The sequence below is a fragment of the Rhamphochromis sp. 'chilingali' genome (genome assembly GCF_963969265.1).
Source record: "Rhamphochromis sp. 'chilingali' genome assembly, chromosome: 10".
Classification (NCBI taxonomy): Eukaryota; Metazoa; Chordata; class Actinopteri; order Cichliformes; family Cichlidae; genus Rhamphochromis; species Rhamphochromis sp. 'chilingali'.
In genome coordinates, this window is record NC_137937.1 from 30,788,316 (window position 1) to 30,813,341 (window position 25,026).

The window sequence follows — 25,026 nt, forward strand, 5'->3', positions numbered from 1 at the left end:
ACGCACGCACGCACGCACGCACGCACGCACGCACGCACGCACTAACACATCCTCCAACCACACACACCCACGCACGCACGCACTAACACATCCTCCAACCACACACACCCATATTTTGCTCAATTGCGGTTTATTTCACACCTCAAACATTTAGTAAACAATTGAGCAAATACAAGTAATCTGCAGGTAGTAAGCAGGGTTTTAATAGTTTTGCAATTTTCATTAGTTTTTATTTTATATTTAGTTTTGACTTCAGATTTTCAATTTTATATCAGTTTTAATTAGTTTTTACCAATTGTTTGCTAGTTTAGTTTTTATTTTGTTGAAAATCCTTAGTTTCAGTTTAGTTTTGATTAGTTTCAGTTATAGTTTTAGTTGTGTTTGCAATAATTAAGTGTAACAAAATCCCAGTTTCATCATATCAGTCATTCTCTTCTGCTTATCCTTGAGTATGTTGCGATTCCAGCTACCATCGGGATGCATCACGCTGCCTTGCCTGGGGTTAGCTTCTGTTTTCTGGGGATGAGGGTTGAGTGTGCTCCCTTACATTCTCATGGTAAGCTAGGTTAGCCTTCTTGTGTGAGCTTTTCAAGTGCACTTTAAGGTTTGTGGGAATTTTTTCCCTTTAGAAATGTCCCTCATAATTTGTTTCTTTCCACTACAAGACACTTGCTTTATCCAAAACACAGTCATATTCAAAGTAATCCCAAATTGGAATCTGGCGCTTTCTCCTGACATGATTCTGCGCGTGGACGGAGCAGCAACACAGACGACTCGACTAACGTACTGCCACCTGCTGGCATAATTAGACAGCAAAAAAAATCTGGAAACTAAACTTCATTTTCACCCTTGACTATTGTATGACACGCACACATCAATGAAAACTAAACACAGTTTTGCTATAAATGCAGTTAATTTTAATTAGTTTTGTGAACACTCATTACAGTTTTAGTTAGTTTTCCTTTTTTTTGTTTTTATTTTTATTTCCATTAACAAAAATGTTTTTTCACTTCTAGTTTTCATTATTTCGTTAGTTTTCGTTAGCAATAATAACCTTGGTAGTAAGAAAATAAACTACTAACTCTTTTACACTACGTCCACGCCTACACTGGTATTTTTGAAAACGCAGCTGTTTCGTCCACACGTAAATGGTGTTTCGAATCTGAGATTTTTTTTTAAAACTCATTTTTTGTGTTTATGTGTGAACGAGGAATACAGAGTTCGTCATGCAACATTAAAGGCATGTGCCTTTATTCATGTCAGGCTGTGGGCAATGTTATTGTTTACATGAGAGGAATTGCAGAATGGCAGCTATTCAGATTAACAGTATTTTGTCTCCATCTTCAGGTTTTACATGCTTACATATAAACACGCAGTTACTGTCCCTCCATTTAGAAAGGCAGAGGCGTCACGGTGTATTTTACATGTAGTTGTTTTTTTCCTATGTAATATTCAACATTGCTATCAATAAATTTTTCAAAAAAAAAATGCCTCTGTGCCAAATGGGTTTAAAAACATAAACAACTGTGGGATGCTGTTTGTCCGTGATTTAGATGGGGGGAACAAATCGTGGCAGTATCAGCCTGGTGTTATTTGTATCCCACTGTAACTTTACTGTATAAAGAGCTAACATCTCCAAAATGTCAGGAGTAGTTAGTCATTACAACAAATGTTTGAACTAAAAATCAAGAATGTGGGATACTGTTTGTCCGTGATTTGGAGAGCCCAGCGCTGCTCCCGACGAAGGGAAAACCAATTCTGCAGGGGAGACCTACCTTGGACTTGTGCAGGTGAAACCAAAGGGAAGTTATGCTTCACTGTATTTTCTAGTCTTTGGCATAGAATGAAGTTGGTTTGGAAACATATGCAGCTATGCTTCAGCTCCTGCTTTGCGTTTGTGTGGGCGCCGTGCTAGCAGTGTCCAAGCTTTGTTTTTTCCCCTTTTCATGCCCCCCCCCAGGGGCGGGCCCAACACTTTGGGAAGGTCTGCTGTATGGCATCCTGTCGACCTGGTGTCTTGGACTGGTTTTAAGAATACAGTATTACTCTCACTGGAAGATCAGCGAATGCCTCAATAACGCAGCAGGGTTTGGCTTTTGGGAAGATTCATCTGGGGACTATTTCTCCAAATGGAGCGGACTATCCGATGGGGACTTCTGGACCACTGAGGCATCGATATGCATGTCACAGTTTGCTCGTCGCTGGAACGCCACAACAGCTTCATGGCTGCATAGACTAGTTTATGCAAGGCACAAACACTTCCCACTGCTCATGTGCTTTGGTTTTTCACTGTGGTGGCACGGTTTACACTTAGGACACTTTGTGGGGTTTTTCACCTGGGCAGCAACAGTGAAAGCAGACCATCATATTCACAGGAACCTTTTCCCAAATATTACACCGACACAGAGAAAAATCTACACTTTTGTAAACTGGATAAACACTCAAATGATTGTTACCTGCATTGTTATAGCGGTAGAATTTAGAAATTCGTCTGGTTTGAGACTTTTATCCAAAACATACATAGGTCTTTTTCCACTTGTTAATATAATCCTGCACTTTATCGTTTTAAACCTCAATTCACTAGAACAGTAGTCAAACAAAGATATATTATTAAAGCAAAAAGAACGTTGACTATGGCTCGTTGATCCCAAGCACACCTGCAAATCTACAACAGAATGGCTAAAAAAAGAAACACATCAAAGTGTTGCAATTGACTGGTTAAAGTCCAGTCCTCAACCTGATTGAATTGATGTGGTGGGACCTTAAGAAACTTTTGCATAAACAAATGCCTGCAAATATCGAGCTGAAGCAACACTGTAAAGAAGAGTGGGCCGAAATTCCTCTACAACAATGTAAGGAACTGATAAACTCATAGAGAAAATGATTAAGTTATTGCAACTAAACATACCTTCTATATTGGAAGATGTACTTAGTTTTTCACTGGACTGGATGTAAATGAATTCTCTTTCAAATTTGTTTAAAAGTTTTAGAGTACTGAAACATCATGGGTGAGAGCAGTCTCATGTTGCAAAAGCACTATAAAAACCAGTAAAGTCTGCAGATCTACATGCCGACTCTCACCAAAGTCCTATAATTAATAACTGGAAGTGGTTTCTGACACATAAGCACAGGTAAAGTGGGTAAATGCTGCCTGGCCAGCATAAAAACAAAGAGCACCAATGTCAACCAGTGACTTATGAAGGATGTCGCGCAAAGACCCAGATATTTATGTGTTTTATGAACCAAAACAAAGTAATGAGGCCACTGGCGTACAGTACATTCATCAGGTAGGAGGAATCATACTGCTCCCTGGTGGTCAAACTTATTGCAGCAATTTCAATTTAGATTTGCTGGCATTTTTGAAAATACTTAAGTTGTTAAAAGAGTGCTTCTCATAAAAAACACAAATGTAATAAAACATCGTCTCTAATTATATGAAGGCTTGTTCATTTCTTCAGAGTCTGTCTTTATTCTTTCCACAAATTCCCGACAACAATACCTAAAAACAACAACAGTCCAAGGTTTCTGTTTGAAACAAACTTTTTCCAGCAGTCTTCTGGTTTGTTGATGTCTAATGTGTAAATCTACGAGAGAAGAAAATAAATATACTTCAATGGAAAACCTAATCTTAAAACACATGAATCTGTGCATGTTTCTCATTTAAATGTTGTATTAAAGTTGACCATGATCCTCACCTGGTTTGTCAGGTGCATTGCTACACCGGTGAGTACAGCATAGTAAGGGAGAGTCTGTTCAGCATTGACCCCAGCTAATACCAGTCCAGACATCATGGCCACAACGAAGCCACTCAGCCAGGGTTTGGTTTGCTCCTGGAACCTCAGTGCAGTAGATTTGACTCCTACTTTGATGTCATCCTCCTTATCCTATTTATGAAAGACAAAACAACACGAGGTCATAGTCAATCAAGGTCCCTACTGTAACACGGGACACATTAATCTCATGTTCACCTCAAAGAAAAACATCAGTAAACACAGTAAACTGCAATCCCTTAAACTGCATTTCTTAAATATAAAGGAACAGCTACCATGTACTCACAGTTTAAACTGTTTTTAAATTAGTTTCAGTTTCTCGGTTCCTTTCTTCTTAAATTTACAGGTTCTCAACAGTCACTTTATTATGTATACCAGTTCACCTGGGCAAAAATCCCTTATTGATGTCTGAGGTTAGAGGAGAATGGACAGAAAGGAAGCTGATAGGAAGGCAAGGTTAACTCAAATAACCACTCAGAAGAACATCTGCTAAAAAGCATCTCTCAACGCACAACACGATGGGCTACAGCAGCAGAAAAGCACATTGGGGGCTCCTGTCAGGAAATTGAAGCTATCATTTGCAAGCTAAATTGGACAACAGGTGACTGGAAAAACTGCTTTCCTGGTCTGGTGCTGATGACCTTGGTCATGATTTCTGCTGCAACACTTAAATGGCAGTGTCAGAATTTGGCATTAAAAAAAGCATGTTGCCAGGTATCATTGGTTCAGGGTAGTGTTGGTGTATGAGAGCGTTCTTTTACATTTACTGCACTCAGCCTTTGGTTTAAGGAAAGAATTGTGTTTAATAGGAACGAAGTGGTGCGATCTCTCAGGCCCACTACTTTACCTGATGTGCGTATATTGTGTCATATACCAGCGTCCACATCACTCCTGAGAAGTATAGCGGGAGACACACGGACCAATCACAAGAGCCTTTAATAGCGGACCAGCCGAGCAGAGCGCCCCAGTTGAAAGTGAGTCCTAAAGTGAGAGAAGAGAACAAGAGAACAGCTATAGTTCTGATAATCTGTAAAATATTAACTCTAGACAAAGAACACTACAAGATAACTTTACACAGCACATACCCAACACAAACTGTGGCCAGTAAGTGAACCTCTTCATCAGCGGGTAGGTGATAACAAGAGATAAAGAAGCAGCACCCAGAGCTATACTGTGAGAGCATTTTGAACAATGTGAGGGAAAGACTGCAAAATAACTGGATAAATAATCACTTTTAGTTACACTATGAAAATTAACACACTGTAGTAATATTGTGATCCAGTTCAACTGTTGCACTAATTTTTTTTTCTCATGACTCGGAGGATTTAATCTAACCTATATACCTGTTCCTATTCTTCTATTTATATTTTCTTAATAAAATGTCATTAACGTTCATACATAAAATTGATTCTGAGTACCTGTAATAGTTGAGACACAAAAGAACCCCAAGTGCAAGCGAGAGCTGCCCTCCCAGGAAGACCAGCGCCTGCATTCGAGAAATCTCTCCTGATGCGATTGGTCGAGAGGCTGTGCGGGACACCTGCGCAAAAACACGAACACTTTCAATTTATCAGAGCTGAAAAATAAAGAAACACTTTGAGCAGGGGAGTGACAGTGACACAGGTAAGACTAACGTCTGCTTAGAAATGGAAGTTTAATTTACTTTATTGCAAAAACATGTCCTGTTCTTTGTTTGGAGTCAGCTGTAAGAAAATCTCATTTACTTTTTTGTCGAAGTCTTTGTCCCACATGTCATTGATGGTGCAGCCGGCCCCTCTCATGAGAAGAGCACCTGTACCAAACAGTGTGAGCATGCCCAGATCTGGGAAGCATCCAGGGTTAGCAGCCAGAGCAATGCTCCATGTACAGGGGAGGTACAGCAGCCATGTCCCTATGATTAAAAGGCAATGAATTTCAAGGGAATTAAACAAGGAAGTAAGATAAGAACAGAAACAAAGCCCACAAAGAGATGAATGCGCAGCCAATAGCTACATTAATCTGGTGGCATTTTAAATGTGGTTTGGTTTTAGATGCATCTGTGCAGTGACACTGAAAAAATGCAGGGGCAAGATATTTTAGACTCATTGTCTTACACAGTAATTACATAAGAGTTTTACAGTTTGGTAGGATTCTTTCAAAGAACAATTTTAACAATTATTATCTACATCATGAGTTAGGGCTACATGCTTACAAAGATGCTTCCCTGTTAGTGCCAGTTAATAGCTCTACAAGGTCAAAGATGACGTGCTTATTTTAGCCATTTGTTTTCTGAAGACTGTATTAATGTTATATAGCTTCTTGTTTTGTTCTGTTTTGTTAACATGGTGAAAATGCTGCTAAAAATTGTTCTGGGCTTAAAGAGTGCATGTTTGGAATAAAGTCAAAATTCTGCAATATTCTAGATATCAATTTTTTTTTTTAAACTGACACAGATAAAAGTCATTGCATAGCAGAAAATGAATGTGTTTAAGCATGTAGACATGGTCATAATGACCTGCTGAAGTTAAACCTCAGTACATGAGCTTGCTTTGTCACAGTAGGAAGGAAAAACTCCCTTTTAACAGGGAGGGACGGCTATCTGTCGCGACTGGTTGGGGTGAGCGAATGAAGACACGACAACCCAACAATGTGATGTTCATATAAGTACAAACCTATAGGTTTGTCCAGCCTCATCAGCCGGAGGTACGGTTGGACGTGTACTGGTGCTGAATTTACTATAGTAGCAGCTGATAAACTGAACCGTCTTCTCCCGTTTTGCTGTGTTTCAAGAAGTCTTATTGATGACCAGACTGCAGATTGGTTCTTAGGCTTTCTCTTCCACACACGGGAGTCTGAGGGGGGCCCATCTCCAGCCTGTATCCCTTCCTTCTGGATGAAGCAGGTAGAAAGACATCGATAACAAGCTCCATGGTGGATCCTTTTCAGAGTGCTCAAAGCTAGCTTGGCTGGGAACATGGTGTCTCTGCACTCATAAAGACCACCCCTGCACACACAGAAGCAGAAAGACACATGCAAAGAAGGTTAAACAAATACATTTGGTACAACAGAAACAGACATGTGTGAAACTTTTGGCTGAAACAACCTGACTGTTTTAGCTGTTTAGGTAAGACACTGCACACACCTACATGAGACAAGCTGGTGTTACAGTAACAAGGCTAAGCTATCACTGAAAATATAATGAATGCTACCAACACACTTGCTAACTCTAGTGTGATATAACGCCAAAGCAAGCTTACAATGAAGGTTACAATAGAGAATATACCGATTTTAAAAAGACCAAACACTGGACAGATGACAACCACATCAATACTTCCCTGCTGGGTCGTCATTGGTCGTCTCTTCTTTGAGGCTGACAGACAAGTTGGAGGACCAGCGCCTCCAACTGGTGTGGAGTGTGCATCACAATTTCCTTACTGGTTAAATAAAAACCAGGTCTCACACTAACTAGTTTTTATTTTTTATTATGGCAGCTCCATATTCAGCATTCTTTATCCAGTATATCCACTTTGCCTCCTCTGCACATGTACAAACAATCAGTAAGTTGGTTTTATTCGTTTTTGTGGTTTCTTTTGCAATCCTCAATGGGAAATAGCTACAGAGGTCACTTTCTGTCAACCATATGTATGCAATAATATAAATAATATTCAGCTTAATGGAAGCTTTTATATGCCAATAGTTTTTTTAATAGCAGTGTTTTGTTAGTTTATCTAACACTGCTTCACCTAAGGCGTTCTTAACAATTGCCTGTTTCTTTCTTTTTTTGCACTTTTTAAGGAAAAAGCACCCATGCTTTTTTGGTTAAAACCATATGTTGGAAAACCTCTTTGAACAAGCCCTGTAAGTCTACTTCACTTATTTTGTTCTTGTTAACATACAAAACAACCATGGAGTAGTAACTGATCGGATCCTAGAAATTTATTTCTGTTCATCTGGACCCAGCGTTTAGTAGAAACATTTTATCACTTATCTATGTGACTTCTTCAGTTTCAGCCGACTGCAGGCTTCACCAACTTTACAAACAATACGGCTGCATAATGACTAAAATAACACCAATAAGCCAGAAGCTTAGTTTCAATAAAAAAAGAAATTCAAAGTGAGTAATAAGCTAAATAAGTCCTAAACAGATTCTTAAATTTACTTGTCAAGACAGGGTAGGGCTGTGGAATATGCAACATTATTGCATATGCAAAAAACATGTGACAAATGTAAGCAGCGTTACAACTGAAACCTCACTGCTCTTGCTGAACAGTGCTGCACAGGGCCCTGTTCCAAAGGGCTTCGGAGTTGACGTAAAGCGGCGATGTATGTCGGCAACCTTCCGATTACAAGGCGAACTCCCAACTCTTGAGCCACGATCGCCCCAAAGACTACAATGAGAATAGAAACAGAGCAGTGTGGCTGGTTAAGTGGTGCAGTTGATAATGAGAAACATGCTTTCATTTTGTACTTTTTTAGTATGAGTACTATTCATTGTGAGATGAGGAATGGCTGCATTCACCGCATTATAAGATCGTGAAAGATAAACTCTTAAGCCCCTTCTCGTTTGAGAGATGGTCGTTCCTTTTTTACACAAACGGCCTCCTGCTTAAAGCAGGATATCTGCCTCGAAAGGATTTGCGCATCATGAACATATAAAGAGTGAATTTGAAACATATTGAGCAAAAAATGCTGTGAAGACGTGATATATGACACAAATCTAGATCCTTTATTTTTTTTCCTAGAATGTTTTAGCTTTCATCTTGTTGTAAAAGCCAGACCCTCTGCAAAAGTCTGCAACATCAGTATAAAATTTCTCTGGGATACCAAGGTGATATTGGTAAAACAAAGCTTTTCTTGCTTTCTTTGTGACCTGTGCAGCTCAGCAAGCATCGTCACTGCAAGCACGTGGCCAACTGCCTGCGATAGAAACCGAGCCTGAAAAAAGGATTTCTGTTATAAGTTTTTAATAACAATAGCGCCCATTTATTTAAATATGCGGTGCTATATAACACTTACAGTATGGAGGATTTGTTAATACCCTTCACTGGACATTATAATACCTATATCGCCGGCCATAGAAACAGAAAACAACACCATCACAAAAACAGAAAAGACTTTTAAAAGGGGGGCTTGGCGTTAAGGCATGAAATCTACGCACTTCCGGTTACTGTTTCCCCAGATTTCACAATGAACTAAGCGTGGAAGTAAAAAAAAAACAACAACAAAAAACTCCATACGTTTTCGTGAATATTAACAAACACACATTTTTTTTAATCAAATTGATAAAATTTAAAAAAAATACAATTAAGAAATCCTAGTTCGTATTAAACCAAAATATCCTGTCGTTATATCGAATCTCGTGTAACTGCTGGAAAAAAACATTATAACTGATATTTTAATTACTTACACAGCGGAGGTAGTTTTCAGGTAGTTTTATTTTGAAGGGTTGGTGAATTCTACGGAAGTGAAGATGTTTTGTTGCGGTGGCGGAAGCACAGGCCAGGGAGAGTCACACTCGCGGGAAAAATGGCGGAAACGTGTTCCGTGTTCATGCGACTTCCAGCAGCGGTTCAAAACGGTGCCTCCTAAGCCTTGTCCTGTTTTTGTGTGCATGCGTGAGTAAAAACCTTGCGTGCATCGCGCACTTTAGCGAGTTGCACATTTCGGCATTTTGTTAAAATAGGTAGGATCTGTTTATTCGGTTGACTCGTTTTACGTCTCCTTCCTGTTGAATATGCTACACTGAAAGTTAAATAGAGGTGTTGAGTTCTTTGTGCTGCCATATTTAAAGATAATATTAGCAAAGCGTACAATCTCGCTCTCTCGCTCTCTTTTTTAAGTATTCACTTGTGTGTTTAACTTAATAACGGATAACGAAGTAGTGTCGGATTATGTTGTGCTGCTTCTGTGCCTTGAGAAAAATAATAATCTGTTTTTTCAGTTGTCTAGGTGTGTCACTTAATGTGTAAGGCTGTGGGTTAAAAGAGGCATGCAAGATGGAAAACGGTATGTATCACAGAGGTATGCAACGTCTTTGTGAATAGATACTGACCTATGCTGATCTATACTGGTCTGTTGCCTGCCCCCTCAGATACAGTGGAGTGCTCCACCTCTGGCCACATCAAGCAAGTCATCAGCCAAGCAGTCACTGAAGAATCCCAAGTTAAGGCTTTCCATTGTAGTCACTGTGTGCTGGTCTTCAAATCGAAGGTGTACCTTTTTGAACACCTCAACAAGGTGCATGGCCTCAATACAGAAATTTCTCTCAGAGAGGCTGGTTTATGCCCTGGGACTGACAAAGCCAACACAGAGAACAGCAGCAGCAGTTCAGGAGATAATTTTAAATGCCAGAGGTGTGATTTTAAAGCTTGTAGTTGGGATGGTTTAAGTGAACACGAGGAACTGTGTCACAAAACTTCAGAAAATCCTAACGTGTCAGGAGGTGTCATCATTTCAGAAAACCTCGACAGCACTTTAAGTGTCATTTCAGCAAACCAGAACAATGAAGCTGCAGGAACATCGGAAGATCCATCAGTTCTTTCAGATATTTCTACCTCAGAAGGGAAATGCACGTTAAAGGACCTGAAAACCTACAAGAGGCCATTGCAAACCATTACAAAGTACTTCTCAGTGTCATCTGAATCAAATGCAATGACTGCTGAAAAATTAGCTGATGGAACCAAAGGAACTATCATTTTGCAGGAATCTCCTTCAAGCTCCTGTCCAAACAGTAGTGGTGTGTTCAAAGTCACAGCAAAGTCTGTGATAGATATCACCGGAAGTAAGTCGTACCATTTTTTGCACACTGACTTGACTACTGATTTGACACCATCTAAAACTCCGGAACAATTCAGAAAAGAAACTGTTCCTGACAGTGCTGTGAAGAGATCCAGTGGTAAAAGTTTAAAAAGTCATCCTGTCAAAAAAGCCAAGTTGGATAACGAAGAGATGCTCACGGAAAAAGAAAATGAAAGACAGCAGTCATCCAGCAGCAACGAGTTTTCATTTGAAGTCAGCGAAGATGAAGACGAGGCAGACGTGGCAAAAGTGTATTCTTGTAAACATTGTGACTACAGTGACGTGGGCATCAGGCGAATTTCTGCCCATTATCAAAGTGACCACCCTTATATCAGATACAATTCTGTCTACATTCAGGACGCAAGTGATCACAGTGCCACCTTTCGTTGCTTGGAGTGTCCAGTTGAGTTTTTAAGCACAGCTGACCTCAAGAGGCACTACTTGGAAAATCATCCAGATGCCCCAGATGTATTTGCCATGAAATCATGTGGCCTCAGTTTGGTTTTCAAATGCTTTCTTTGTAAATTTACTACCAATCTATTGAAGTCTTTGAAAGAACATTACAAGGCAAAGCATGCAACATATGAAGTGGAGAATTCCTTATTGTTCTGCAGATATTCAATGTCTGAATCCCAAAAGGAATCGTCTCAGCTGAGTTTAGAAAAATCAGATGGAATTTCTCCTGAGCGTGCCCACACATCCCAAAATTCTTCTTCTAAAAGAGCAGACATGGCCTTGTATAAATGCCAGAAATGCATGTTTAGTCACAGGTCAGTTGTTGCTATGCATGTTCACTACCAAAAAAGCCACCCAGATGAAGTAATCACATTAGATAAAATCAAACAGTCAGCTTGTCCCACATCACATGCAGCATCAGAGATGACATCTGAGAAGTGTTCAGATTCTGTGATTGTAGTAGATCATTCAGAGACCACACCAGAAGCCTGTAAGAATCGTTCAGAATCTTCCCAAACCACGAAAGGGGAATCTTCGAAGTTTCCAACAAAATCCAGTAATGAAATTACTACTGGACTGGACATTTCCTCATCCAGTTTACCAAATGAAACATTTTACTGCCAGTTCTGCAGTTACACAAGTACCAAGGTTAAGAGTATCCTTGGTCATCACAATGCAAAACATTCTATGGATGCACCAATAGGTACTGATGATGTCCTATGGTATAGTGCTGAGATGCAGAAACGTCAGAGTGAATCTAAGATGTCAAAAAGTCCTTCATCTTCCCAATTTAATACTAGTAAACAAGTGAAGATGTGTAGGGAAAAAGAAGATCTGTATAAGGAGGATTACACAGCAGATGCCTCCGAAACAGGAGAGAGACAGAACAAGTCCTACGCATGTCCAGAAAACTTGTTTTATTGCCACAAATGCAACTTCGGAAATCCGTCTGTAAAAGGAGTAATTAACCATCAGGCCAAGGTTCATCGAAAGTGTAATTCCAGCACTAAGTGTGTTCTTGAATATACAGCTTTAATCCATGATGAAATCAGGAAAGCAAATGCAAAGGATTCCTCTTCTTCCCATCTACCTCTTCCTATAATAAATGAAGGCGAAGAAAAAGCTTTTTTTTGCCACTTTTGTAACTACAGGCATAGTACTTTGGATCAGGTAATGCGCCATTACAGCAAAACACATCATGGATTTAAGGCGAAGCCTTCAGAAATCCTTCTGCATACATCTAAGATCCACGATCAGGCACAGAAATCTCTTCTAACATCCACTCAAAATGAAGAAGCTGCTCAGGAAATCCTCAAGATGAAAATGAAAAAGAAAAAAACAAAGAAGCATTCAAAATCTTTGGTCATTTCAGCAACACCCTCAGTGACAACCCCACACACAAAGAGGTCCCTGAACTGTTACTCATGCGCATACAAAACTGACGTGATATATGCTCTGAAGACGCATTTAAGGAAAATTCACAAAGTAAAGCGTACAGTCACAGATATTTTAAGATATTATTTTAGACAAGGATCATTAGAGCGCGGCTATTATTGTGAATTCTGTGTTTTCAGACATGAAAAAGCTGCAGCAGTTTATGAGCACTACCAGGAACGCCACCTAGGACGTGTCCCCTGCGTTGAGTATGTAAGTTCTCGGTTATATGCTGGTCCTGGAATGGTCCATTGTAAAAAGAAGAAGCCTGATCTAGAGCAGAGTGGAGGCAGTGGCACTGAAAACAGATTGCTATCCCAAAGATCCGGACAAAATAAAGCTGGTTTGTCTTGCAAAAGATGCTCTTTTAAATCTAACTCTTTGTCAGATCTGGCACACCATTACCGAATGGTTCATCCTTTGAGTGCAAAACTTTCCAAGAAAACAAACGCAAGCTGGCGGGTGCAAGACCAAAGTGACAGACCTGGCTCATTTGACTCCTACCAGTTTGGTAAATCACAGGATGAAGCAAAGGCGTCCTCCACAGTGTTCAAGTGCCTTTACTGCTCTGCAAATTTTAATAGCAAACACGGTCTCCATATTCACTGTGGAATGAAACACCCGGAAGTTGTAATCAAAAAATTTGAACAAGAACAAAAACCAAAAAAGCAGCTCCAAAAACGTCTGCATGTCTTTAAGTGTCCGTATTGTACCTACGTCAATACCGTTTATCAGGGTGTTCTCACTCACTGCCAGATGAAGCATCCCAACCTCCCATCCAGGGCCGATAGTCTCCATGTGGATATGGTGTATGTTGAAAATTTGGACGAAACCCGGAAAAGCAGTCCTCCTGGTGAGACTTTGAAACTTTGTGGGCACATGTGTAAAACCTGTCCCCAAATCTGCGCAACCCTGGAGAAACTGAACAAACACTGCGAGCGAGACCACAAGAAGACTGGTGCAAGCACAGCACAAAGCACGGCCAAACCTGCTCCTAAGCCATTAGTTAAAAGTAAAATACTTCTATCTAAAGCCTACAGTACACATGGATCTGTATCAAAGACTTCAGTTTTAAGCAAGAAAATCTATGCCGTGATCAACTGCCAGCACTGTTCTTACACATGCACCACCAAACTTGCTCTTGGTCGCCATTTGCTTGCTAACCACAAGCATACTATTTCAAAGGACTGCGTATACAAATGTGTGCTGTGTTCTAAAGTTTACTTCAGGAAAAAGCATCTTGGAGGCCACTATGCAGTGACGCATGGAAAGGAGGCTTATTTAAAATACTACGTGCCCATATACAAACAGCCTCTCAAGAAGACAGCGCCATCGCCGTTTGAAGACCCATCAACTCAGCAACAAGAAAAAGCCTCTGAGACATTTAAGTCTAGCATAACAGCAGAAGAAAGCCTCTTGATCTACAAGTGTCCAAACTGTCCATATGTGAATGCTAGCTACCACGGGACCCTCACTCACTGTCAAATGAAGCATCCAGCAATTGTAGTCCGGGCAGATGAACTTGAGACAGGTGAAGTCTTTGTATCAAACATGGTCAATTGTACTTTAGGAAAAGGTTCTAATGAAAGAGGGTACTTGTGTAAAAAATGTTCACAAATCCATGGATCACTGACAAAACTCAATGCTCACTGTAAGAGGGTTCATCATGACACAGAAGTGTATGAGCACACAGACACTGAAAGCCAGCCGGTTCACACATCTCAGGGCTCAGCATGGGAGGATGCCTCTGTGAAAAACAAAACTTCGAGAGAAGTAAGCATTGCGGAAAGTAGACAGGCTCCACAAACGGAAACTCCTGAGGCATCCCCATCAACTTTGCTGTCCGGCCTCCGCAGCAACAAACAGTTGTACAAGTGCCAGATGTGCACCTATAAAGGACTGTATCGAAAATACCTCCAGTGCCACTACAAAAATACTCACAAATTGGATGCAGTCAGTATTTACAAACTTCTTGAGAAATATAATAAGCGTAAATGGAACTTTCCCAGCAACATACTTAAATCAGGCAACAGCACAAAGGTTAAATGTTTGAAATGTCCAGAATTAACATTCAAGTCGTCGCAGCTGCTCATTGACCACTATAGTACTTTTCACCGCTCAGAGTGGAAATTGGACTTTACTGTGTTGTCACTAGGATCGACGAAAAAGAAAACCACAGGGGTTTACAAATGTGACCACTGCAACACACAATTAAATGGGATTAGAAAGTTGTGTTATCACATGGATCGCCACAGAGCAAGGATGCTAGAGAAGGCCAAGGCTGCGCAGAGAAAGGAGTCGCTTATTAGCACAACACTAGAGCAAGAATCCAGTGAGGTAAGTTGACGCTGTAATTCCTGTCTACGCTCTTTGTCTTCTGATCTACTCGTGTTATTTGACCATTACTGTGATTTTTTTTTTTTTTTTTTTTCCAGCCCTGCAGGCAAGATGAAACGACCACATTGGAAACTGTGAACGAGGTTAATCGTTGGAACGGGACACCAGTACAGAGCGCCGCTACATCAGAACTCTCTGATGTACAGCAGCCAGAACTAGAATCGAATGGAGACAAACACACGTGTAGACAGTGCGGCCGGATGTTTATGTCATTGAAAGGCTTGCATTCCCATGAGCACAGCCACGCAGCCCTGGCAGCCATCAAGAAATTGGACAATAGCTCCACATCTGGATTAAAACACAAGTAAGAACTTTGGGCTTTTTTTATTGTTAAAAACTAAACTAAAAAAAAGTATTAATAATGCTATTAAAGCAGTCACCCCATTTTGCCACGCTTTTTTTTTTTTTTGTGGGCTCACTTAAAAAGTAACATAGCCAAATGGAAATTTTAGCAGTTGGTCTTGTTTAGTCTGAAAAAGTACAGTGCCTATCTGGGTATTGGAAAACCTTTGCAGAAAAGCTTCTTTATCTCAACATTTTCACTTCCTGGTTAAATAAAAAGTTAGACTCCCCTTTCCCGCTTTCCTCAATTCCACCTCTATCCACTCCTGTATAACTTTAAACTGCACAAGAAGACCGTTTCCTCATAAATCGAAACAATGGCTTTCTGACAAGAGAACCAAAGTCAAGAAATTATACCTCCTTTACAGATTTTAGGAGTTACTTCATCTACTCTCTGTTTGACTAATGTATCTTTCGCAGGCTTGTTGAAATTGAATTTTGATTGCTTTGTTCGTTAAAGCAAGTCCCAAACACCCCAAGCTGTATTTTTTGTGAGAGTTGAATGATTGTGAACCTTTTTTTTTTCTTTTTACCTCACCAGCATTAGCAAATATCTCATCCACAAATCTGGAACTCTGAGACCTTTTCTGTGTAGTTGCTGTACCTATCGGACAACAGTCTTTGGCCTCTGGAGGAGTCATTTTATGAAAAAGCATAATGGTAAGAACTCATTTGTAAGATCACCAGTGGTATCTTATGAGCATTAAGTGTCAAATGCATTGTCTTTGATCTGCGAACGTTGATTTCAAAATCACCAGAATTTTTAAAATTAGTCTTTTGTTGTAGATTATTAGCATAAGTTTTCTGTATGCTGGATTTGGTCAAGTTAATATGAGTTGTCGCAGGTGCATTTTATATTAGAAGCTGACTTTAACTGTTCAGACTGGGATGGTTTTGGCTTAGTTTTAAAGACAGCCACATCTTTCACAAGAAGGGGTTTGAGAGATTTCGTGTGGCTTTATGTCTGCGTTTATGTCTTTCCTTTTTCATTTGGTTATTCTTTTGCTGAATGCTTAGATCTCATCATGGCTGCAGCTGAGACTGAAGACAAAGATGAGAGTGAAGAGAGGTTTAAGGAGTCCTCTAATTCATCAGAGAAAATGAACAGCTTGCCTGAAATTGATGAGCGACCTGAACTGATTAAAGGCAAGTCATATCTCATGTTTTTTTGTGTGTGTGTGCGTTTGTTTGTTTGTTTTTTAAACTTGGTCTTGGTTTTCATAAAACAAACAGTTTTTGGTTTTGTAGCAGTACTAACAGACTGTGGGTCCTTGAAACTTTGACAGGATCTCTGTACTTGGAGCCCCCAGATGTGCGGCGCCAGTTAAACCACTACACCATGATGGCACAGAGCAGCATCAAATCTAAAGTGAACGTGCAACTTTCAAAATTACCTGAGAACAGCGTGCTTCACTGTGAGTTCTGCAATTTCAGCACTGGACACCTGTCTAGTATCCGGCGGCACTACCTAAATCGGCATGGAAAGAAAATCCTCAGATGTAAAGACTGCAACTTTTTCACAGGTTTAAGGTAAGGTGCTGCAAGAGTTTGTATTTTGCTGTGTACAAAAGATTTTTGGCCTTTTTTTTTTTCTTTAATAAAATTTAGTGTGTTACTAAAAATCTGCAAATTGTAATTAATACTTTTAATTCTGCATCATCACAGATGTGCAGGATCTGACTAGTTTCTATAGTCAGGTGACATAATGCATTCCTGGTTTGCCTCAAGCAGGAGACACAAATCCCTTTGGGGTGGCATCGGGAAGAGAATCTGGCATAAAAGTGTGCTAAATCAAACATGCCGCGCTATCTGCTGTTTGAACCCTTTTTGAAGAAGAAGCTTCTTTTATTCAAATTTAGACATTGTTGTCAATTATTTTAGATGTATGGAAATAACTTGGATGAGTGTTATGAGGTATTTGACTTGACAGACATCTTGAATTTGTCATTTCTACTCATTACTCAACACGAGTTGTCACCAAACACCGACAGATTTGCAATGTTATCACTGATTTCTCCTGTTGTCATTAGGAAAACTCTGGAAATGCACATGGAGACGGGTCACTCTACCTGCCAGTCAAAGCCTACTCATCAGAAGGACCTCTGCTGCCCTTTCTGTCTGTACCAAACTAAGAACAAGAACAACATGATTGATCACATTGTCTTGCATCGTGGTATGTTGGAGCATTTGCAGGATTTGTAGGAACGTGTTCTGCTTTCCGATACCTGACGCTGTCACACAAGCATTCCCTTTTTTCCTTTTTTTTTTCTTTACAGAGGAACGTGTAGTGCCAATAGAGGTTCGTCGCCCCAAACTGTCACGTTACCTTCAAGGCATCATCTTTCGCTGTCACAAATGTACTTTCACCAGTGGCAGCCCAGAAAACCTGCATTTGCACATGATGAGGCACGATGACATCAAACCCTACAAGTGTCGGCTGTGCTATTTCGACTGCACCCGGCTGAGTGATTTGGAGGCACACCTGAGCGATAAGCATCAGGTCAGGATTTCTCTAAAGCCTTCTGTGCATCCTTGGAATTCCTTTGGGTCAAAAAACGTTGTTTCTTTAACTGATGGGCTGACAGTGCTCTTGTTCTACACACTGCTGTCATAACCATGAAGATTTAGAAAATCAAGAGAATATGAAGTTGAATGAAGAATGAAGTTATTTAAGCCTATAAAAAACGTAAGCAGCAATTAGATGTCAGACGTCAACATGTCTGATATTTGAAGGGAGTAGCCAACGAAAGAGAGTGGGAGCATACATCCTAAAAATATGAATAGATATAAAAATGAACATAAAGAATTCATCAGAATGACATTTTTAAATGTCAACCATGTATCTTGTTTAGTAGCACTGCATCACTTTCACAAGCTACATATAGACAGTGGACTTACTTTTGCAAAAGAATGGTTTTATTCACATATCACATTCGCTACGGAGACATTGGCACTGGGCCATTTGATTCCTTTAGTCTGAATGTTTTTGTAGTTCAAAAACTTTGCCACAAATCGGTTTAATATTGATTAAGGTTGTGTCTGTGAAGGTTCTCAGTCATCCAGGTCATTGTAGTCTAAGGAGCTTGGAAAGAAAAGCGTCTGGACTTCTTTGAGTTGCTTGAAGAGCCAACCTTTACATGGAGGAAGTGGAAAGAAAGGCTCTTGGCTCTTTTAAAGGGAGAGTACCCAGCCATTGGTACAGATATGTAGATGGCACCTGGGTCAAAATCAAAAGACAAGAAGTGGAATCCTTATATCCTAGAAGTGGAATCCTATAAAGTCAGCAAAGATGCACAGAAAAGAAGATCAGACACCAGCGAGGGAGGATAAGAAAGACAGACGCAACAACATTGTCATCCCCTATGTAGCCGGTGTATCAGAGAAACTCAAGGTTCTCTCCAAGCACGACATCCCAGTGTACTTCAGACCCAGCAACACACTCAGACAGAAACTGGTTCACCCGAAAGACAAAACTCCTAAACACAAACTTAACAACGTGATGTATGCTGTACAGTGCAGCGAGGAATGCCCAGACCTCTACATCGGCGAGACCAAACAGCCACTTCACAAGCGCATAACACAAAATAGAAGAGCCACCTCCACTGTACAAGACTCAGCAGTTCATCTGCATCTAAAGGACAAAGGTCACTCTTTCGAGGATGCCAACGTTCACATTTTGGACAGAGAATACAGATGGTTTGAAAGAGGAGTGAAAGAAGCCATTTACGTCCACTGTGAGCGACCATCTTTGAACAGAGGCGGTGGTTTATGACACCAACTGTCTGCCATCTATAATCCAGTTTTGAGATCCCTTCCCAGATGCCTTAACGCCCACTCACATCCTGGGCCATCTGACCTCAGGAAATCACATGATAGGGTGGGGCCAGGCTTCACAATGAGCTCACCCGAAACCCTGGCTGATTGTGACCCACACCCGCTTTCACACCTTGGCTCATATGATTAGGTAGAGGATCATCAGGGGGTCCTTTGTCCCTCTGTGGGGGGAAACTCCCACTGGGTTTAAATCTGGGTCTCTCCACCATTTGACCCTTAGAACTGAAGAAGCTTCTCGGATGAGAGGTGAAACGTCTTCAAGCAACTCAAAGAAGTCCAGACGCTTTTCTTTGCAAGCTCCTTAGATTGATTAAGGTTGCACCTAATGGAGTGATGCAGTGCATATCCTACCCCAATTCCTTGGCTATTGAAAAGTGCTACATTTACGGGGATTAAACCATAGGTAATGTCAAAGATGGACATGGACAACTACTGTGACATTATCCGTTGGTTTCTGAAATTGTGTTTTGATACCCCAAGATTAGCATTTTCACCACAACCATCTTAGTTTCAAAGAATAAGATGTGGTGAGAAGGAGAGGGACTGACTGTGAAACTGCTATCTCTATGCAGTAAGCAGACAAAAGATAATCCAACATTTTTAAGCAATTTAAACATGATTTGCAAAATAGTTGTAATAATGTTTTACCACCCTGGGGCACCTCTGTCAGTGCACCCCAGGGTGGCTGTGGCTACAATGTAGCTTGCCATCACCAGTGTGTGAATGTGTGTGTGAATGGGTGGATGACTGGATATGTAAAGCGCTTTGGAGTCCTTAGGGACTAGAAAAGAGCTATACAAATGCAGGCCATTTACCATTTTTTTTTATTCAGTATGCCTCCAAAATCAGGGACTAAGCCCATAAACTCACCACGAAAGTGTTTACCATGTCATGTCTGGCTTCCCATAAACTATAGGACTGGGAGTCTTATCTCAACCCCATAACTCCAAGTGTATTATATTGGATAAATGAGTTTTTGAGGCTTCTACATCATCAGGGCCCCACCCTCACCCCAATATAATGTGATGGAAAAGTGTATCATAATTTGGACCTTGATTCTGTCTATGCAGGTCGTGAGGAATCATGAACTCGTGGGTCAGGTGAGCCTTGATCAGCTGGAGGCAAGCGTTGGTAATGTGCCAGTAACAAAAGAGGAACAGTTGTCTAACATGGACCAGCTCGATGAGGACAGAGAAGATGTAGAAATGGAGGACCTTTTTGCAGACTGTGATGAGGTTCCACAAGCTGAGAACCTGGAAGAAAACTATACCACAGAGAAAAGTGCACTCCAGATCAGGGAATGCCAGGAAACCAACGGAGAAAGTCCTGGCCAGACTTCCGAATCAGGCATTCAACGTGAAAATGCAAAACCAAACTCTACTGTCCAACAAGAGCTGCAAAAACAAGCGGAGCTTGTGCTGCTAGAGACTGCAAGAGAACAGGAGACAGGAAATGTGGAACAAAGTGTAAGAGAAGTGAAAATTACAGATACCCCATGTGAGGATTACGGCAATCCAGAGGAAGAGAGGCAGACATATGAAAACCAAGCCCAACCTGAATTCACAGAATCTGGAGACAAACAACAAATGGAGACAGGAAATGATTTCAAAGTGGATGAAGAAACACCAGCTCAAAAGCAAGACGTTAAAGCACTTGAGCATAAAACACTGAACATTGAGGCAAAGGTAGAAGATGACATACTGCGTCATATCTTACAGTTGGCCAATGATGACAGCAAGATGCATAACAAGGCAGATGAGGGTAAAACGGTCAAGATGGAGAAGGGCACTGAGGCAAGTGATATCCCATTAGCTGAAGAGAGCAACTTCCCTTTGTTCCAGAATCCAAAGAGTCAAGTTGGTATAGAGGCAAATTCAGCCTTAACAAAGCTAAATGTTGCACATGTAAATAACACGAGGACAAAGGAGAGTTTAAAAATTGAAAGACATATGTTAACCCTCCCGCCCACTTGTGCACGACTTAAGATGATCACCGGCGATATTTTAGGTGTCTCGTTTACAAAATTAAAGCGGGAAGAAGTGCACACTCAGCAAAGCAGTGAACAGGAACCTAAACCTTGCACAGAAATACCAGTACTTGAGAAAGAATGTCTGAAGAAGGAAGTGCACTCTCCTGAATGCTTCAAGGAGGAAGAAGAGAACGGTCCTTTCGAGCAGAAGCAGAACCAAGAATCTGAGATGCTCACAGAAGACGAGGAACGACACCAAGATCAGGCGCCTGGTGACCACGACGGGATGAAGGATGATGATTGTCTGCAAGAGCCTGAAGGTAAAAAGAAATTATGAGTGAATTAAAATATTAGTTTTTGTGCATTTTTGTAAGCAAAACACATATTTTAAGTACACTTAAAAGTACACTCTTAAGTACACTTTAACACTTGTTTAAAGTACAGAAAAAGAGATGGTAAATGCAGATATTGGGCAACATCAATGATAGAGTTATGAAAATAAAAGTGCTCCCTCTTTGAATTGTAAGGTTTTATGTGTCAGGACTTTAGATAAGTACAATTAAAGATGAACTATTATGTCATTAATAATTTAACAAAAAATGAGCCAAAATGCAGAAGCAGTGTGGAAAAACTAAAAGAGCCATCTTTGCTGCGTCTATAGGATGTAAGAAGGTAAGTAACAGCCAGATGCTACAATCATCAGCAAGTATGGTGACCTCTATGAAAACAAATTGTCTGGCAGTTCATTGATCTGATTCACATGTGTGATAAAACAATGCACAAGGCGAAGATGCTCAGACAAACCAAAGAAATATATGTAGAAGAGCTACATCTGAGACTCTAAAGCAGGGGTGTCAAGCTCAGATACACAGTGGGCCAAAATTCAAAACTGGAACAAAGTCGCGGGCTAACGTTAATATTTATTGAAATATATTTATTCCTCCAGATCAAATCAAATTCAAATTTTATTTGTCACGTACACAGTCATACACAGTACGATATGTAGTGAAATGCTTGGACAACTGCTCGTGACCTAAAGAGAACAAAAAAGGAAAAGGCTATGAATAAGATAGGAAATAAATATGAAAAATTAAAAAGGGTAAATTTAACTAGGAAGGAATAAAATATAAATTAAGGTTAAAAATGAAATAACTGTACAACACAAATTAGAATGAAGGGTAAATTTAACTGGGAAGAATAAGATAAAGATAAATATATAAATTAAAGTTGAAAATAAAATAACTGTACAACAAAATACACAATATTGTGTATTGTGATATAAGAATGAATCTTTTCTTATGGACTCAAACACGTTTTGCTGAAAAACTGAATATGGAACAAACAAAGCTTAATACTAAACAATATATATATTAGCTGTATAATACCAGTAGGCCATCTTTGATAGTCATTTGGTATGGCTTCGTGGCCCAAATGTAATTAGGCTGTGGGCCAAATTTGGCCCGCGGGCCAGAGTTTGACACCTATGCTCTAAAGGGTTAAATAGCGATGTCTAGCAATACTGCAAAGCATCACATTTGGAGAAAACCAAACAGGATAACAGCACAAGCACCTTGCAGCACCTGTCAAGCAGGGTGGTGGAGGGGCGATGATTTAGGCTAGTTTCCAATCCACAGGACTGGCTGTGCTTAAATGAATGCCTGAAAACCTCAAACTGAACTGAAGCAATGTTGTAAAGACTGATAAAGTCATACAGACGATGAATGCTGTTAAGAATGGTTCTAGAAGATACTGAATATAAGGTGTACTTACTTTTTCACACACTGCTTCTGCATTTTGGCTGAGTTTCTGTTAAATAAATGTAATATTAGTAATACATATAGTGTATTACATATATACAGTGTTGTTATATTTTCTTATTATGTGCTGATATGTAAATCCTTAGAGTTGAAACAGGGTGTACTTTCTTTTTCACATGACTGTATCTTAGTGCATTCCTAATATTAATTTAATAACTGTGTGTGATTACAGACAAATCTGATGATAAAAAGTGATTCAAAAGGAGATGATCTATGTGTGTGATCATTGTTTATTTAGTCATTCAAGCAAAAAATATGAGAACTTCTCGGGTTTTTCTTAAGTTCTAATGGTAATTTTTTACTCTTTTTCTGAGCTTTTATCTACTTTTTTGTGATAACTAACTGTAGGTAAGTATTGGGTTGTGAACATAAATAGATTTTGAGGAATCTTCGGTATGGGATAATTACGTTGTTGATTTGTTTTGTTTTGTCCCCTCCCTTAGATACAACAACAAAAGAACCTGCTGAAGTCCTGTGCTCCTCGGTTACAGAGCAGAAACGATTTACTTGTGAGTTCTGTGGAAGAAATTTGGTGAACAGCTCTGAACTGAAGCGTCACGTCATGCGGCATGGAATCTAACAGTCTTTTCCACGTTTTTTTTATTTGGGTTTCCATTTTATGGAAAGTTCCTTCCAGTGTTGTGTTGAGTTACGCATTTTAGATTTTGTTATTCTCATATCTTATCTAACTGTACGTTTACATATTTACGTTTCCTTTTTTGTGCATTTTTAAACTTCTTCCTATAAAATGCTTTTATGGTAAAGCTGTTAAACATAGATGTGATTCAGTAAATAAAACTTTGAACCAATATGGTGAATGTATTATGTGTGACACACTGTATTTAAAATCTTTAGAATTTTTTTTGTATTTTTTTTTAAACACTAATGGATAATGGCCGTGATCAACTGTCATCAAGAGTTCATTTTTATTCCTGTAGTTTGTGCAGGGAGGTATTATTTACGAGAAGTTATTACTGTAAAATCTGCAGAAACCTCTACACTGTGAACTAATTTTACATGAAAACGTTTACATAGAGTTAAATGCCACAAACTGAACCAACTTCCATAACAGAAAGTTCATTAAATGCTGCCTTCAGGTGTTGTTTGGTATTTCAACACACTTTTATTGTGTATTTTGTACTGAAAAGGAAAATAGTTGACAGTAAAATATCAGTATTTAGTTTGGTATTCCATGTTAACAATTTTTATTTTTTTTATTTTATTTTTTTTAATACTTCAATTTGTTTTGAATTTAAAGTGTGTTTGCAGCACCTGATATTTATTTTCCTCCTAGCTTAGAGTGGCGCCTTCTATGAAAGTGGTGAATTTAAACATTTTTAGTTAATTTTACCATTACAGTAGATGTCACTGGTGTCAGAAAAGGCAGTACATCTGAAGATACAGACTTGTGCACAATAGGTCATAAATGATTAATAAATGGTCCATTTTTTTTCAATTTCTTGAACAACAGCAAAAAACGGACGCAGGCTGGACCAAGAACTAATCAGGGACATTTACAGAAGACTGAAACACAGTTCAAGTTTAAAAAGTTAATGTGTTATGAGACCACGTGTGTTCATATCCTTGTATTATAAAACATGGATGCTTTGTATTAAAAGTGTTGCCCTGTAGCAAAAATCAAATAGTGCATTAAGAAAATATAATCTGGTTACAACAATAAATGTTTGATCTCAAATGTCTTGATGTAAAGAGCAATGTGCGCATTAGCTAAATAATACTGTGCAAATGGCTTACCCACCCCTATTTTTTTTTTTTTAATTTTGATGTGGATCTAGGAAATGGGTGTAGCAAATTATAAAAATGTGAAAATAGAAATACAGTATACTGAGAAAAAAGTCTGATTGGACATTTCTGATGAGCCTGAAATTCAATACTTGGTATGGCCACCTTTTTTCATCAACACAAACTGAACTCTCTTAACCTAGCCTTGTTCCCTTGAGTGCTTCTCTTGTAATTCTTTGGATGTTTGTTGACTTTGGTTTTGTTCTCTGTCAATATAATCCCACACTGCTTCAGTAATATTAAGTTCCGGGCTCTGGGAAGGAAAATCCATGACTGACTGGGTTCAGTTGTGTGTGTGTTTTTTCTATCCCAATATTCTTTCACTGCATAGGAGGTGTGTTTGGGGATCAGTCTTGTGAAAAATTTTCTTATTGCCAAGCAGATGCTTTCCTACATGATTTTCCATGTTTGATCAAAAGCTTTTTAA

The 25,026-nt window shown here is 39.6% G+C and overlaps 2 protein-coding genes across 11 annotated transcripts in view; one reads left to right on the forward strand and one right to left on the reverse strand.

The window, feature by feature from the left end:
• The window catches only part of LOC308404303 (4-hydroxybenzoate polyprenyltransferase, mitochondrial-like), a 100,312-nt gene extending 91,042 nt beyond the window's left edge, over nt 1-9,270 (reverse strand). Inside the window, exons 1-9 of one of the 8 annotated variants that reach the window (XM_080894308.1) lie at nt 8,810-8,840; nt 7,999-8,137; nt 6,422-6,753; nt 5,495-5,661; nt 5,189-5,310; nt 4,856-4,941; nt 4,618-4,751; nt 3,696-3,884; nt 2,658-3,584 (exon numbers count right to left, since the gene is read on the reverse strand). In XM_080894308.1, the coding sequence (XP_080750434.1) occupies nt 3,468-3,584; nt 3,696-3,884; nt 4,618-4,751; nt 4,856-4,941; nt 5,189-5,310; nt 5,495-5,661; nt 6,422-6,753; nt 7,999-8,137; nt 8,810-8,825 (1,302 nt within the window). In that variant the 5' untranslated portion in view covers nt 8,826-8,840 and the 3' untranslated portion in view covers nt 2,658-3,467. Of the gene's footprint in view, nt 1-806; nt 3,585-3,695; nt 3,885-4,617; nt 4,752-4,855; nt 4,942-5,188; nt 5,311-5,494; nt 5,662-6,421; nt 8,745-8,765; nt 8,892-9,156 lie in introns of those variants that run through there. The other 7 variants (XM_080894313.1, XM_080894312.1, XM_080894310.1 and 4 more) reach the window with 7 other exon arrangements.
• LOC308404298 (zinc finger protein 462-like) lies at nt 9,235-24,492 on the forward strand. Of its 3 annotated transcripts, none has more exons than XM_080894293.1 (11): nt 9,235-9,364; nt 9,691-9,755; nt 9,841-14,774; nt 14,873-15,138; nt 15,718-15,836; nt 16,194-16,322; nt 16,463-16,706; nt 17,207-17,349; nt 17,453-17,676; nt 20,081-21,299; nt 23,240-24,492. In XM_080894293.1, exons 2-11 carry the CDS (start codon nt 9,746-9,748, stop codon nt 23,374-23,376), a joined length of 7,425 nt encoding a protein of 2,474 aa, XP_080750419.1. In that variant the 5' UTR covers nt 9,235-9,364; nt 9,691-9,745; the 3' UTR covers nt 23,377-24,492. The 3 variants fall into 3 exon arrangements, with proteins under 3 accessions (XP_080750419.1, XP_080750420.1, XP_080750421.1); XM_080894294.1 differs by having other exon boundaries at nt 9,245-9,327; XM_080894295.1 differs by having other exon boundaries at nt 9,308-9,432.
• Nucleotides 24,493-25,026: the final 534 nt, after the last annotated feature.

Bases quoted from the DNA above. Each gene is read 5' to 3' on its own strand.
- LOC308404298 (XM_080894293.1), top strand. The intron at 14,775-14,872 runs GTAAGTTGACGC...TTTTTTTTCCAG, and splicing joins TAGAGCAAGAATCCAGTGAG to CCCTGCAGGCAAGATGAAAC. The intron at 16,323-16,462 runs GCAAGTCATATC...AAACTTTGACAG, and splicing joins GCGACCTGAACTGATTAAAG to GATCTCTGTACTTGGAGCCC.